This window comes from Anser cygnoides, chromosome Z, assembly GCF_040182565.1.
Source record: "Anser cygnoides isolate HZ-2024a breed goose chromosome Z, Taihu_goose_T2T_genome, whole genome shotgun sequence".
Taxonomy (NCBI): domain Eukaryota; kingdom Metazoa; phylum Chordata; class Aves; order Anseriformes; family Anatidae; genus Anser; species Anser cygnoides.
In genome coordinates, this window is record NC_089912.1 from 65923004 (window position 1) to 65938340 (window position 15337).

The 15337-nt window shown below is 37.2% G+C and overlaps 1 protein-coding gene across 7 annotated transcripts in view; it reads left to right on the forward strand.

The window, feature by feature from the left end:
- RAI14 (retinoic acid induced 14) overlaps positions 1-15337 on the forward strand; it is an 86342-nt gene that overhangs the window by 68842 nt on the left and 2163 nt on the right. For 4 of the 7 annotated variants that reach the window (XM_048051264.2, XM_048051265.2, XM_048051266.2 and 1 more), the window contains exons 6-17: positions 1778-1835; positions 2566-2636; positions 4059-4165; positions 6597-6775; positions 7442-7470; positions 8520-8606; positions 9252-9329; positions 10005-10065; positions 10403-10521; positions 11043-12569; positions 13371-13520; positions 15137-15202. In XM_048051264.2, coding sequence (XP_047907221.2) covers positions 1778-1835; positions 2566-2636; positions 4059-4165; positions 6597-6775; positions 7442-7470; positions 8520-8606; positions 9252-9329; positions 10005-10065; positions 10403-10521; positions 11043-12569; positions 13371-13520; positions 15137-15202 — 2532 coding nt within the window. The remainder of the gene's footprint in view (positions 1-1777; positions 1836-2565; positions 2637-4058; positions 4166-6596; positions 6776-7441; positions 7471-8519; positions 8607-9251; positions 9330-10004; positions 10066-10402; positions 10522-11042; positions 12570-13370; positions 13521-15136; positions 15203-15337) is intronic. The other 3 variants (XM_048051268.2, XM_048051270.2, XM_048051269.2) reach the window with 3 other exon arrangements.

Below are 15337 nucleotides of genomic sequence, written 5' to 3' on the forward strand. Positions count from 1 at the left end.
CAATTGTTGACCTTGTCAACAATGGCTGTCAAGTTTAGAGTCAAAGGTAAAAGAAAACAAAGGAGTTTGGTACTAATCCTCAACCACATGACATGAAGGACAGTGAGGGGTTAGAAAAAGTAGAAAGAAGGGAGTGGGAGGTGGGTAAGAAAAACAAAAATGAAGATAAAAGAGAAGATTCTTAGGACACTGAGGGAGGCTGAAGATGTGTATTAGTAAGCAAGGAGAAACATTGTTCATCTCAGCTCCATTGCAGAAAGCCACGTAAGTTTTGTTGATGGAGGTGATCAGAGTAATGGGATAGATATTTATATATAGATAGATATTTAAAAGGAGTGTATAACTATCAGTAAGATTGTGGCTAAGACTACGGATGAAATAATGAACCTACAAAATAACACTGCCTGAGTGCAGTGGTACAGAAAGGGATTGGATCCGTTATCTCAACCTCCAAATTCCTTTCCATTGGTTACTTCAGGGCTCTCCGTGTCTGTTGTGACTGATGCCTGTCAATGTCTCTGACCATACTGAGTCAAATTTCATTGACTCCCACTCATTGCAAGCTGAACCTCCCACCCCCTTCTCCCCCACCATTCTTGCACACTTGGAAGGGGTTATGATTAAGCAGCAAGACTCTTCTCTTTGTGATTTGGTTAGAAAAATCTACTAGATTCTAGAGCAAACCCATTTATTTAGAGCATAAACAGTGACATCAAGCTGTCACTAATTGTATCGCATGCAACAGCATGATCAACTCAGCAACTAGATGTGTTTAAATATCTGCTGCCTATTCACCTGCCCACTGTAACTACAAACTGCTTTTGTTGATGTCTTAATAATTTTATTACAACATATGTATTTCCAAACAAGTTTGTAAGTCCAAACCCTTTGGTAGTATTCTCCAGTAATTCATGCTCTTTGGATTGTTTTCTTGCATCTGTAGACCAACTTGGTGTTATAAGGTGTTTGTACTTGTGAGAAATGTCTAATCTTAACATAGATAATTATTTTACACAGGCTGAATCTTGACATTTTTGTTATATAATTTGGTAGCCTGCACAAAATTGTTTTCTTGGGAAACCATGGAAGAATTGGAGGCAGTGCTACATTTGAAAGTTACAATATCTAATGTTTGATTTTTAGAAACTAAAAATTTCAGTGTGATATCTTTATTTGCCATAACTAGAAGTAAAATCTTCTGTACCAAAACAAGTCTTTATAAAGATTTGCAATTTGGTATTTTTATATTTATTATTTTAAAGTCTAGCTTAATCAGTAAGCAGGTGGCTTAAAATATTACAAAATATAACTGGCTTTTAGATGCTTTAGTTCTTACAAATGGAAGTGAAGCATTATGTCCTTCAACAGAAACAATTTAATACTAATGCATTAGAATGTGCTTGCTCTAGCTCCTAGTGTAATGTAAAATATGAAGCTTTTGCTTTTCTCAGGCAAGGGGGTTGGAGAGATTCTTTTTGGTTTCCAGATAGAAACTGTTCCAAAACTATAACTTTTTTTCTAGGGATATCTCTCTCCCCATGCGCGTTTCCCATGACTTCAGAATAAGCTGTTACCAAGAAAGGATAGATCAGATTGGTAGAGAGGAAAGCTGTGCTTTTCATCAGTATTCTTCACTTTTATTGTATGGGCTGAACTTTGTGGAATTACTCATAAAACTATTCTCAGAGATGTTCAGCTCTCTGTCCTTAACATCAAACATATGTTTTATTTTCTTGGTGTTTCTCTAATTTTTTTTTCTCATTTCTGAATTACGCAGTGTAAATGTTCAGTAGACAGCACTGACAATTCTGGGAAAACAGCTTTACACTATGCAGGTAACTTCTTTGTTAAAAGTGTGTACTATGTATTTTGTCATGCTTGATATTCCTAGCTCGTGAGCTTGGTGAAGCTTTGTAGGTTATAAATGCATAAATATAGTGACACCCTTTCTGCTGATTGGAAAAATAGTGGGTAGAATGGTGAGCTATATTAAAGTTGGCTTATTTCTGCTCTGTCATTCCATTTTTTCCAGCTTTCTTTAACTAATCTTTTGATTTTATTTCCAACTTGAAATGTCAGATTTGTTGGAATGCCTGCATTTTTAATCTGACAATGAAAGTTTGTTTACTTTTCTAAAATTAATATATTATTGGCTAATTGAAGATTTGAGCAGCTGAGGGATACATGTTCATTCTCATGGCTTATAAATTTGGGGTATTTTTCAACACTGAATAGCAAATTTCAGTTACTTATAGCTAGCAAGTTCACTCTTACATGTACAAAGCCATTGAAATACTTAAAAAATTAAGATAAGGTTGATTCTGACTCTAGTGCTTAAAGATCGTATGTTAATTTAGACTATAAATAATAGTTTTATTTCTGCATACGGCTTGCTGTTCATCCTCTTTGTCTCTCTCCATCTTTCTTAAAAACAGAGATATGATTTAATTTGTTTTTCTTGAACGCCATTGTAATGATGCAATATTGCAAATGGGAAGTGTAGAACACAGGTTTCAAAAAAACGGGGTTTCATGGACTTTCATGCTAGTTTTTTATTTCTTTTAGCTGCATGTGGTTGTCTTCAGGCAGTTCAACTTCTCTGTGAACACAAATGTCCAATTAACGTCAAAGATTTGGTACGTACCTCTTCTCCCATTGTTCACTTTAAAGCTTTTACCTTCTGCTTCAGTCAATCTCAGGTATCATAGTTCAAAGCAATGTTACTGTTGTATTAAATTTTGGATTTCTCTGGCGGAGAATATTCCTTTTGTGGCTTGCCATAGTAGATGTGGGAAACCACTTCACTATCATACACTAGTGGTAGGGTTTGCTGTTTGTTAAATTGAGGGTTTGATACAAGTGTCTAGAATCGATTCTGATATATTCAAAACATGATTAAAAGTCTTCCCACTCACTCCAGTAGACTGTGGGAAACACACGTTTTGTGGCAAGTGCTGCAAAAAAAATTATACTTGGTATAATGTAAAGGCTAAGGGACAGTATATTCTCTATTATGAAATGACTACAAACAACCAGATCTGTCTTTGAGAATGATGCAGTTGCCTGGTAGAAAACTCTGATGATAAAGAGAGTGGACCTGACAGAAAATAGACCAAAAAAAAGAAGGGGGAGGAGGGCATTTAACTTTTTTTTTTTCTTTCCTCAATCTTATCTTCCTATCTGGTCTTTTTGATGAGTTAAAAAAAAAACAAAACAAAACAAAAAAAACACAAAACACTCATGAACATTAGATCTAAAATTTCAGTAGATGCATTTTAAAGGCAGAAAATTTTGTCCTTTTTTTTTTTTTTTAATGCTAAGAATCAGGAAGGCTATGGGAGAATCTTAAGATGCCCTCAACTGCATCATTGGTGATCATGAGAAAGACAGAGCTAAACCCACCTCAGGTGCACAACAAAATGATGTCAAGCAATGGTCACTGTTTGGGCGGTAGACCTGATTGGGAAATTCCAATTATGTGTTAAGGAAAAAAAGAATTATTAGCATGTAGGTGGTGGAACATCGGAAGTGGGACCAAAAGACATCATGGTGTCTCTGTCTGTGGATATGCTTAAAACCTGATTGGACAAGTCTCTGAGCAATGTACTGTGAAATGAAGTTTGCCTTTCTCTGGAGTGAGGGCAAAGGAGGAAGAAAAAATCTCTAAAGTTGTCTTCCAATTGAAGTTACTCTGTTATTCTAAGAAATGTTGTATTTTTGCCTTGTACTTAGTTAAAATTAACCTTTTTGTTGTGGACTTATTTATAGGTATTGTATAGTTGCAAAATCACCGTGTTATAGCATTAAGCAAACAGAAAAGGGAGTACAGACAGCAAAAAGCATTCCTGTTCTTAATGCTTTGCTGAGTGATTCCATTCCCAGTACTAAAGGAAGGAATTAAATAAACCCAGCTACATTTATGGTACATGACAAAAATGTACAGGTAGTGCCTTGTTTGTGCTGTGTAGAAGGAAGGTTCATAGCTGACCTTTAAATCTCATGGTGGTATTTGTAAGTTGTCGAATTATTATTTATAGTTTCTTTAAATGCATTCCTAGGATGGGAACATACCTCTGCTGCTTGCAGTACAAAGTGGTCATACAGAAGTCTGCAAATACCTTCTGGATCACGGAGCAGACATCAACACCAGGGATAAAAATGGAAGGTACAGCAGGTTAACCATCACCATGTTAATTCTTTCCCAGGGCTGACTGTCAAACGATGCTCCCTTCCCGAAATTGTTGTTATGTGAACTAATGCTTTCAATACCAGAGAGAATATCCCAGTTGTCAAGAAAGCTTAGAGAATTCTGCCTAAAGGGAAAGGTGAAACAGAAACTAAATAACTCTAAAACTAGATCATGCCTGTAAGATTTTCGTTGGGTTACCAGAGCAGCAAATCCCATTTTAAAATCATTCCTACAAGAGTTTGAATGATAGCACTTGCCCACACGTCACTTTGTACGTGTCCCAGTTTTCAGTGCTGCTCTGTTGTTGGCATGAGTTAGTTTCTCCAATTTTAATCTGAAAACTGTTACTTGGAAGTGACATTCATGGAGAGCTCTCTTTTCTAATGTAACACAGCCACAGCACCAAGAGAAAACACAGTAAAACTGTTGTATGGTGGAGATGCTGTATTCTCAGAAAGTGCCATTTAGAGACTTGTTGCCTGAATAGACATCTAGCGTGTCAGAAAATTGTTCTTACACCAGAGCATCCTTATTGTGGAAAAAAATGTACTCATTTTGATGATACTGATGAAGTTCAAGAGTTCTTGAAAATTATGGACTTTTATAAATGATGAAACTGCAAACGTAAAGCTGGATGCTGAGAAGACTTGGCACTTAGTAATTATCTTGGTTATTATGTGATACAATGTCCATATTGTTCTTTGGGAACACCTGGGAGGATGAGACTGGGCCCTAGCTTGGTTTATGAGAGTTCAAAGTTCTATTAGTTTGATTTTTGTTTTAAGTTGCCTAAAGAAAACCCCTTTGTTGGTTCTTGGTTGGTTGGTTTGTTTAAATGGCCTCCACGGTGCTTTGAACTTGAGGTGCTACCATTCTGGGACCTCTGCCTTTCTCTCACTAGCTTACTTTTAATCAACAGGTAGCGTTAACAGTTTGTAATTTAGTTGGATGAAGGTATTTCTGTTATAGATAAGACAGTACTTGCAAGTTTGGTATTCTCTATTTTTTTAAAGAAAGTACAGTGTGTAAAAGCAAGAAAAACTATATAACATGGAATGTACCATTTTAATTCCCACTCCTTATGGTAAGGAGAAGAACTACTTAGTCATCTCCTGTTCACAGAATTGGTTGCATATTTAATGAGAAAGTAGAAGTCTTAATGGGAGGAGAAAGAGAGAGCCTTTGAAAATGGCTTGTCCAATTCCCTCTGATGTCCAGACTAAACTAGTCATTTTGGTAGTCTAAAACTATCCCTGTGGAACTGCTATCCAAGTTACCACTCAACATTTGACTTCTTACCACAGTACTGCAACAGCCGTCACTTCCCCAGGGCTCACCTGTTACAGGGAGTGTGTTTAATTCATCAGTGAAATGGTTGCCTTAATATCTAGCAAATACCTAAACAACTGGGGTTGTTCAGCCTAAAGAAAAGGAGTCTCAGGAGAGTCTTTATTGCACTCTACAATTACCTTAAAGGAGGCTATACTGAAGTGAGGACTGGACTTTTCTCCCAAGCACCAAGTGATAAGATGAGGGGAAATGGCCTCAAGTTGCGCCAAGGAAGGTTTAGGTTGGATATTGGGAGAAATTTCTGTAGTAACTTCTCAGTTTCATATCTGCACTGAGAAGCGTGTTTGCCTGTGAACTTGGCCAGCCTATTAGGAATGAGTTCACATTTAAAAGGGAGAATTCTGCTGTGGCAGAAAAGCAATATTAGAGCATGCTCGAGAGGTGGGGTTTTCTGTGTTTTTGTAATTATCCTGTATGATCCCTAAAAGTCACTGAGGAAAAACAGATACAAACTGTTAGGAAAATGCTCCTTCTGTATGTTACCCTTAATGTAGGAGGCACTGTCAAGCTGCCCGGTGCTGGAGAGGGAATTGGTTGTGCTCTAAGGAACTTCTTTATCTTTTTTATTTGAGAATGGCTCAGGATTTGAGGTCAAACCACCTTTCAGTCTCACTGAAGAGCTTTGAGAAATATATTTGGGTTTTTGGGTGATACCTGTCTATTTTGCTTAAAAACAACATGTGAAGGAGAGAAGTGATTAAATAAAGGCTTTCCTGTTGTAATTGAAGTGTGACAGTGAGATCTGATAGTCTGACTTGATCCTTCATCCACTTCTCTCTCTCCTTTTAGCTTCAGGAAACCTTTTTTAGAAATGTTTGGAGACGTGCAAACCATAACAGGTCTTTGCAGAAGGTCTAACTGGGGCGTATGGGGAAGAGGAGGAGGGGCAGGCAGGTGTCTGTGCATAGAAAAAACAGTTGCATGTATGTGTTGATACATATGTTGATAAAATTTTGCTCTTCATTACACAGTACCTGTCACACTTTCTTCCTGACAAAATGAGCTGCGGCTTCAAAGGTTATTCTTGATAATTTTACCTTGTGTTTCTGTTGTCCAGAACTGCTTTGATGATGGCTTGTGAAGCTGGTAACCTTAACATGGTGGAAGCGTTCCTTAAGAAAGGTGCAGATGTCAGTTTAGTGGATGTCTTTGGGCAGAATGCTTTGCATTACTCCAAAATCTCTGAGAATGCAGGGATCCAGAATCTCCTATCGTCAAAGTTATCTCAGGATGTGGGTACGTAAGAGATGCTGATATGCTGTTTGTCACTTTTTGTTTTGGCTATGTTTATGTTCAGTAATGAACAAATTTACTTTTTAAATTAACCTGAAAAATTTTAAAAGCTATCTTCAAGGTGGTCTGGCTGAAGCTTTTCAAAACAGGAAAATGTGGTATTTGCTGTATATGGTAATATCAAATGTGAGATAAAATATTCAGCAGGGCAAACAGGTGTTCTGGAGAAAGAAAAGGTAAGCTGATGTAACAGCGTAGTGAAGGCTTGCGTAGAATTTGAACTAGATCCTCTCCTTATTATGTGAAAGACTATGTTTAGCTCCTCAGTAGAGGGATTCAGAAGGAACTAATGCAGACAGGACTTTGTGGTCAAGCTAAAAAAGATTTTTGAAGTAGGAAGTTAATGTAAAAGAATGGTGAGAGGCTACAGTAGAAGCAGAATTGTCACTATCCTTTGAATTTTATATCAATACGAAACGAAAAAAAAAGCAGCAGAGAGGTTGTATTTAAATGGAATTTTGAATTTTAAGTATATTGCTCAGATTTCAAACAGGAGTTCAAAAAAGAAACAGCATTTATGATCCAGGAAGTAGAGCTGAGAGAAGGGTTAGGCAAATAACTTTTTCCTTGATCGTTGTTCTTAATTCCACTTTTTTTTTTGCTTCACAGATACAAAATCACCGACTAAATCAAAGCAGGTATTTATCCTTTTGATTTTAAAAATACTCAGGCTTTAAAGGCTTGTAGCTCATGGGAAAAATAGTAACTGCCGTGACTAGTAGCAGTAGATGTGACTAGTAGCTAGTAGTCACTGTGAGATGCATATCTTATAACTGCTCTATAATGTGAAAAGTTTTTGTTGCTTATTTAAGGAATGTGTTTCAGGAACATCAGTTTTGGGTTTACCTTCTCTCTGACGTAGCTGCCAGATTTCTCAGTGAGAAAAGGAAGGGAGGATGCATGTGCATGCGCACATGTGTGCCGGGAAGATATTCCACCATTCTCATGTATTGCAGGAGCTTTGCTGGACTCTGGTCTCTTCAAACTGTATAGAAAATGATCTAGAAAAGTTTTCTGTTTCCAGAACATCTATCTGAAGGTTTTCCCTGGTTGCACCTTACTGGTGACCCCTATCTGTGAGACTCTTATCAGATTTAGGCAATTAAATTAGTTTCTTACATTCTGTATTTAGTATCATGCTATCTTGGAGTGCAAGTATCTTGTAGATTTGCTGGTGGCTGGAGATTAGAAGAGGGTGCTATGTATTGGTTCATTCTTTCTCTGAGTGGAGAAGTTGGGTTTTTCAGGGAGTTCAGGCAGAAGCTGATGGAGAGGAAACGTAGCTGTTAAGAGTGGTGTGACTGGAATATGAATGAATGGAAGTTGATGGAGAGGAAAGATGGTAGCTGTTAAGAATGGCATGACTGGACTGTGAATGAATTTCTGGAAGTATTCAAGATCACTAGTGCTAAACTTGTTGTCAGCTTCTGCTTTTTCACTAAATCTTGTTTGTTTTCACTGAAGCATGGATTACAAGGGAACATATTCTTATTGTCAGGCATGTTTAATATCTTTGTGTTATCAGAGATGTAGTCTTTACATAGAAAAAAAAAGGAACTGCATGAGCTGCTAAAGTTGATATTAATGTGGGAAAATATATATGTATATATATATTTGTGAAACAACTTGCTCGGACTTTACTAACCAAACTAACAAACCTACCTTCTCTGGCTGGTGAAACTTTCAGCATGATCAAGGCTCTAAATTAAGTTCAGAAAGAAGTGGAACTCCAAAAAAACGCAAAGCCCCACCTCCTCCTATCAGTCCTGTTCAGGTAAAGAAAAGACCAATCTTGAGATACTTTTAGGGGATGAAGAGCATTTTGACCATTATGTGAATTATGTGGGCTGAATTTGAGCTGTCACTCCTACTTTATATGCCTGTCATATTATGAGTGCTTTTCCTGACATTAAGATGACACCATGAAAATACACATTGGTTAGTTTAACTAAGAAAATTGCTTGAAATATATCATGGTTTAAGATACAGTAGTACAAATTTTACTGTGTAGGTGCTTTTTCCATCTAAAATTGAAGGTTTCCTTGTTTTGCAGACTTCCTTAAGTAAATTATATGTATTTTAAATCTACATATGTATGTACACGTTATTATATGCATATATGCATATGATAGTAAAACACTTAAATAGATTTGTATAGTACCAAAATACAGTTTAACATGTTTAATGTTAAACAGAAAAGTAATCTGTACAACAAGCACACTGCAAATGTGATACTGGCTCAAAAGAGCACTGAATAATTAAATTTGCTCTTTGAAATTAACCCAGAGTTGTGACTTACGTTAGTGCAAGGAAAAGTGCTCGCATGTGTTTGTGTCTATATACGGCACATGTTGGAGGATTAGTTATATGTACGCACATGTATACATACATATACTTATTTATATATAATCTTTTACAGCTTAGTGATTTGTCCTCTCCACGCTCATCAACTTCAACTCCCATGACGGGAAAAGGACAGGCTTTCTTTGCTGACCAGGTATGCAAGATGTCAAAGTTTTCTGTTCTTACTAAGTATGGGGGAAGAACGTGTAATACCATAGCAATTTATTTTGCTGACTGCAGAATCTCCTGTGAATTAATTAGCTGCATTTTAAGAATAAAAAGGAATCCAAATCTATTTCAATGTAATTTACAAAGCAGATGTGGATTGCTTTAATGTTTAATGAACATCTAAATAGAATTAGTCATAAACTAGTCAGTATGTAGGAATATGGTTGTGAAAGTAAGTATTAATGGTGTGAGAACTCATTAGCTAATACCAGTGAAATACATGGGAATGTATTGCAAAAAGTAGTGAGCCTGTCACCAAAAGACATCAGGCAAATACTTGAGCATGTTCTGTCTCATATTTATCTTATGGTATTGAAGATTTCTTTTTAAGTACACCACAATATATTGCAGCGATTTATCACAGGGGCTGCAGCTTTTCCAAACTATCTGTGGGATAGTAGCCCAAATTACATTAACATTTAATGAGAACTAGGCAATATAATTCCTGTCCTGGCACATGCTACAATTAAAAAAAAAAAAAAAGTTTTGCCAGGTTTCATCCAACAAGGTCTATGCTATTTATATTTATCTTCTGTGAGCTGTCCAACTTTACATCTGCTTTCTGTGAAAGTGTTTTTTAAATTTTTTTCTCATGTCTCAGCAGGAAGAATTCAGCTCCTTGCTTCGAGATAATAAAGACAGACTGAGTGACAGCACAACAGGTATACAATAAAGTTTAATACTTATTTTCTTATTTGGTTAGGTCTTTTAGGTGTTGTGAAAAGTCAGTCTGGTCAGATGTGCTCTGTGTCTTTCCACTTAGAATGTGAGCCACAATAAGTATTGGGAATAACGTTATGTAATTTCACTACCAGCTCCCACCTGCTTCTGTTGGGTGACTTAACACATTTTTGGGGAAACAGCTCTAGGAATTGTTCACTTGTTCACTGCACTTAATAGTCATGAAAACAAAGTGTTTAATTTGGAAAGCAAAATAACTAGCTAGCTGTGGGATCAGTTCAACTTCTGAAAGTTTTTGAATCTTTTTTTCCTCCAAAGGTGCTGATAGTTTATTGGACGTGAGTTCTGAAACTGAACAGCAAGATCTACTTATGCTGATGCAAGCAAAAATTGCTTCTTTGACATTACACAATAAGGAGCTACAGGACAAATTACAGGTGGTGTATTTTGTGCTGTTCTAGTGCTCTGTTAACCTCTTAGTAGAACAAAGAGCTGCTTACCAATTTAAAGAGATGTTCTGTAAATATAAAGAGCTTGTGGTGCTCATCATTGAAGCACTCTGCCCCCAAAGGATTAAAATTAGTGTTTTGATCCTTTCCCCATGAATTACTGAATATCTTTGCTTACTATGATAGTTGCATTCTAAAATATGCTGTTAACAGTTGTGTTAGCAGATCTGATTTTAATTTACTTAGCTTTGATTTATTAGCTTTGATTATTAGCATATGGAGATCAACAGACTTTCAGAGGAGCTTGGCACTTGCTGCCTTCTATCGCTGTAGATGATTAAATGGGACCAGTTGGGTTTTGAGTTGAAACCTAACGGTTTCTTCCATGGTGCTTTAATTGCCCATCTTTGTAGGATGTGGCAAGGGTTGCTTCCTTTTTCCTATATATGTTGTTTTAAATAAATGTATTTGTTTTTATCATGCATTTGTTTGGGTTTCTTTTTGCACAGGAAAGAACACCTAAGGAAGTGGATTCTGCCATAGATTCTTATCATTCAACCCAAACGGAGTTTGATCAAGCAGTAGATAGACAAAATGAGTTCTTAGCTCAGGAGCTGAAGCCTACATTAAAAGCCACCCAAATTCAAGAAAACTCGGCAAGCCCTAGTGAAGTAAAAATAAAGTACCTCCAGGAAGACTTAAAGGATGTGCAGAGGAAATTAGAAAATTCCGAAGCCAAAAGAAAGCACTTAGAAGCTCAGTTCCAGTCTAGAGTTCCAGAAGCAGATCGCTTAAATAACACAGATATTTCAGAAAATGGCTCTGATCTTAATCTGAAGTTCCAAGAAACTCAAAACAGGTATGAGGAAACTGTGAAAGATGTTTTGAATGTACAGAGGCAGATGAAAATGGGTCTCGTTTCTTCTGAAAGTGAAGAAACCAGTTCTGAGCTGGGTAGGTTGAAGGTGACATGTGAAGAAGTTGAAGTGCTTAAGCAAGAATTGAAGAAAGCATTGGAGGAAAGTGAAAGACAAAAAGAGAAAGTGAGAGAGCTCCAGAAAAAGTTTGAAGAAAGAGAGCAGAATGTGGCAAGCAAATTGTCTGTGGAAGAATGTGAGGAAATAAGGAACTCGTATTGTTCAGTTATTGATAATATTAATCAGGAGAAGGCACTGTTGATTGAGAGGTACAAAGAAGGGCAAGAGGAAATTAAAAGGCTACAGGACAAGCTGACAAATCAGACACAGTTAGAGTCTAGTGCTGAGTCTGAAGAAATGAAAGATGCAATGCACAGAATGATAGATGAGCTCAACAGACAACTTAGTGAATTGTCACAATTGTACAAGGAGGCACAAATAGAGCTTGAAGATTACAGGAAGAGAAAAACTCTGGATGATATCGCTGTGGACTACATTCCTAGAGATGAACATGAGAAGCTGATACAGGTAACAAATTCTTTGAAATACAAAGCAGAGAATGAATTATCAGAAATGAAATCCCAGTACACAAAAGTATTAGATGAAGCAGAAGAACTAAAGCAACTGTTAGACACTCAGAAACAAAACTCTTTGCCAATTACTGAACACCATCAGGTGATGAATGTACTCCGAAGTACTGTTAAGGAAATGGAGGAGGAAATAAATGAGCTCAAAGGACTGCTTACCAACAAGGAAAGTGAAGTAAGAAACCTGCAAAAGGAATTATTGGAAGAAAAAGCTGCAATTAATGAAGCAATGGTACCCAAGGCTACGTATGAAAAACTCCAGTCTTCATTAGAGGGTGAAGTTAGTGCTTTGTCATCCAAACTGAAGGATGTAATCAAAGAGAAGGAAAATGTGTCCTTAGATGTTATGCAGCTGAGAAATGAAATTTTGCATTTGAAAGAAGAGAAAGAAGGCATGCATACTCTGCTTGAAGCAAAGGAACAGGAGGTGACTGGTCTTCACCAAAAGTACCATCAAGCTCAAGAAGATTTACTTGAAATGAAAAGATACTCTGAAAGCACATCAAAACTAGAAGAGGACAAAGATAAAAAGGTTAGTGATTCACTGCCGTGGAGGAAGTATTACATGAGTTCAGACTACAGAACATATTGGAAGGTGCATAAGTGACCTTAAACCCCAGTTGGTGTAAGGTGTCACAGAGCGGAGTAACATTTGAGTTCATGTGGCCATCTGAAAATTCAGATGCCAAAGTACTGTCTCACAGATCTTAATGTCAAAGGAGTTTTTATTCAGCGTTTTTGACTTTAGTTATCTTCCTCTCTGGTGGAGGTAAGCATCTTTCTGTTCACCTCTAAGTTCTGTTCAGGTTAGGTTCAGCCTGAATTGAGCAAATTCAAAGTGGAATTTACAGCAGGAAGAGGTTCATGAGGAGACAAAGAAACATCAGGATCAGGAAACAGCAGACATTCACTATTCTGAGTTTACTGTATCATCTCAGCCTTAGCGTGACAGCTATTTTTCCTGTGCAATTATGTCTGTCACAATTTCTTTATAAAAAGCTATGCATTTTGCTTAGTGTGAATAGCTGGCCTGTTTGGTATGTTTCGGTCTTGTGTTAAGAAGCAGCATCTGCGAAGGTGGTAAATACAGTCTTTGTTCGTAAATATTACTCCTTCAGAGCCAGGAATGCATTTTGAATGACTGCTGGGATTGCGGTAGAGAAGCATTGTAACCCTTCGCTTACATGACATCTCTGTTTGTCCATTGAGTTTTCATCTAGTTTTCTGCCACTTCTTAATATAAGTCACAAATACTTATTTGTATAGGATGAGACCCATGGGAATATAGTATGCCTTGCAGCTTTTCATGAAAACCTATTTTTTACCTTCCTAGATCAATGAAATGTCCAAGGAGGTCAGCAAATTAAAAGAAGCATTGAACAGCCTTTCTCAGCTTTCCTACTCAACCAGTGCCCCCAAAAGACAAAGCCAACAGCTGGAGGCATTACAACAACAAGTGAAGCAGTTGCAAAACCAACTGACTGTAAGTAGATAATCATAAATAATAGTTCATAAACCCACCATTATTCCCAGTTCTCCAAAAGCATGTGTGGCGTTCTTAACTCAGCCTTATTTAAAATGGAGTACAGTCAATAAGTACAAGAAAGAATTTTCATACAGAAATTTTGTAATGCTCTGACACATGTAGGAATCCTCAAGTCACTTCAGATTTCTTTTTCCAGAAATAGTCTAACTAAAGAAAACTATTTTTCTGCATATATTTCTTCAGATCAGTAATGGATCAAAATTTCTGCACTTGTAGTGGAATGTAGTGACCAGACCTGCTGCTGAGACCCTGATTTGTGAAAAATCTGGTCAGTGTGCAGCGGACTAACGCTGTGTTTTCTCAGGAACATGTATTAAAAGATGAAATATTTTTGTTATTTTAAGCCAAAAGGAACTTGACTTTTTGGAAGAAAATAGTCACTGAAAGTGTGAAGTTTCAAATCAAGCAAGTCCATCTGTTTACAGGGATTGCAGTTCATTTTCTGAAATTCCGAACTGCTTAAAGACTTTTTAAAATTGTACTTGTTTGTGTGTGAGAGGCTCAGTCTTCTAAGTTAGGTTGAGCCATAATTACTATTTCCAAAAGCTTGCTTGTCCAAAGGAGCATTTTCACTCACTTTAGAGAGGGTGAAGAGAAGGTACTTCTCACCAGAGATTCATTTGTAGAGAGCTCTGGAATAATATTTGAAAGGAAAATTCCCAGCCTGACACACTAAATGCCTTAACTGTTGTCTATTGTCCTATCATCCCCAGCAGACAGATGTAGGAGTTAATATGCACATGAGCCAGAAAAATTCCCTTGCAGTGAGGAGAAATAAATAGGTAGATAGTTGAACACCATGTCCTGTCAGTGTGAAGGCTTGTGGGTGTTTCCTATCCCAGTCCACCAAATTCGTAAGGAGCCTTCATCTCTCATAGCTCAAGGGTCAGCCAAAGTAGTGCAAAGATATGCAACAAATTAGAAGATGCATAGGACTTAAAACAGGAGAGAAGCATTCTTTCCTTCTCTTACATTGGCTTTCCTGGCAGCTTCATGTTTATTTGGAAAGATGGCTTCTGGGATGTGACATTCTGATCACAAAAAAGGTGTTTGACTTTCCTTGTTTGAATGTATAGTAATTAACTGAGAATTTCATAGATTAAGACCTTTGTAAGCATCTCCTTCACCAGAAAGGTGTTTACTGACAGATGGGTTACTGCAATCAAGTGGTTGATTTGCAATCAATTGCAGTCAAGGGTTGATTTGTCAGAATATTGTCGGCTTTCCTCGGTCACTTCTGGTTTCTGATAAACTTAGAAGCAGAGTATGTGCTTGTTCCATGTCTTTGCAGCTCAGCACTTCTTGCAACCAATATCATCTCACCATTTATTTTTTTTTACAAAGTTGGCTAGAATTACAGCATTTCTGTGGACTAAGTTTCCCAGCAAATTATGTTTTAGATAGCTAGCAGCACAGTCCTGTGTCTGAGCTAGTTTTCCACCCGTGCATTAGATTATCACTTGTAATTTCACAGACCTCCATACGTCTAGGTGGGGAGTTCTGAATTCCACAGTTCTGAATACTCTGTGACTTTCTGCTTAACTATTTTCTAGGAAACAAAGAAACAGCATCAGGAAATTGTGTCAGTTTACCGGATGCATCTTCTCTACGCTGTGCAGGTATGGTTAGATATTACTCATTACATAGTGTTGGTGTTTTAATGGAAGATGTTTTTGCTGCAGATCTATTCAGAACATTGCAGGTTGTATTGAACACACAATACCTGAAAGATGTGACGGTTTAAGCACAAATTT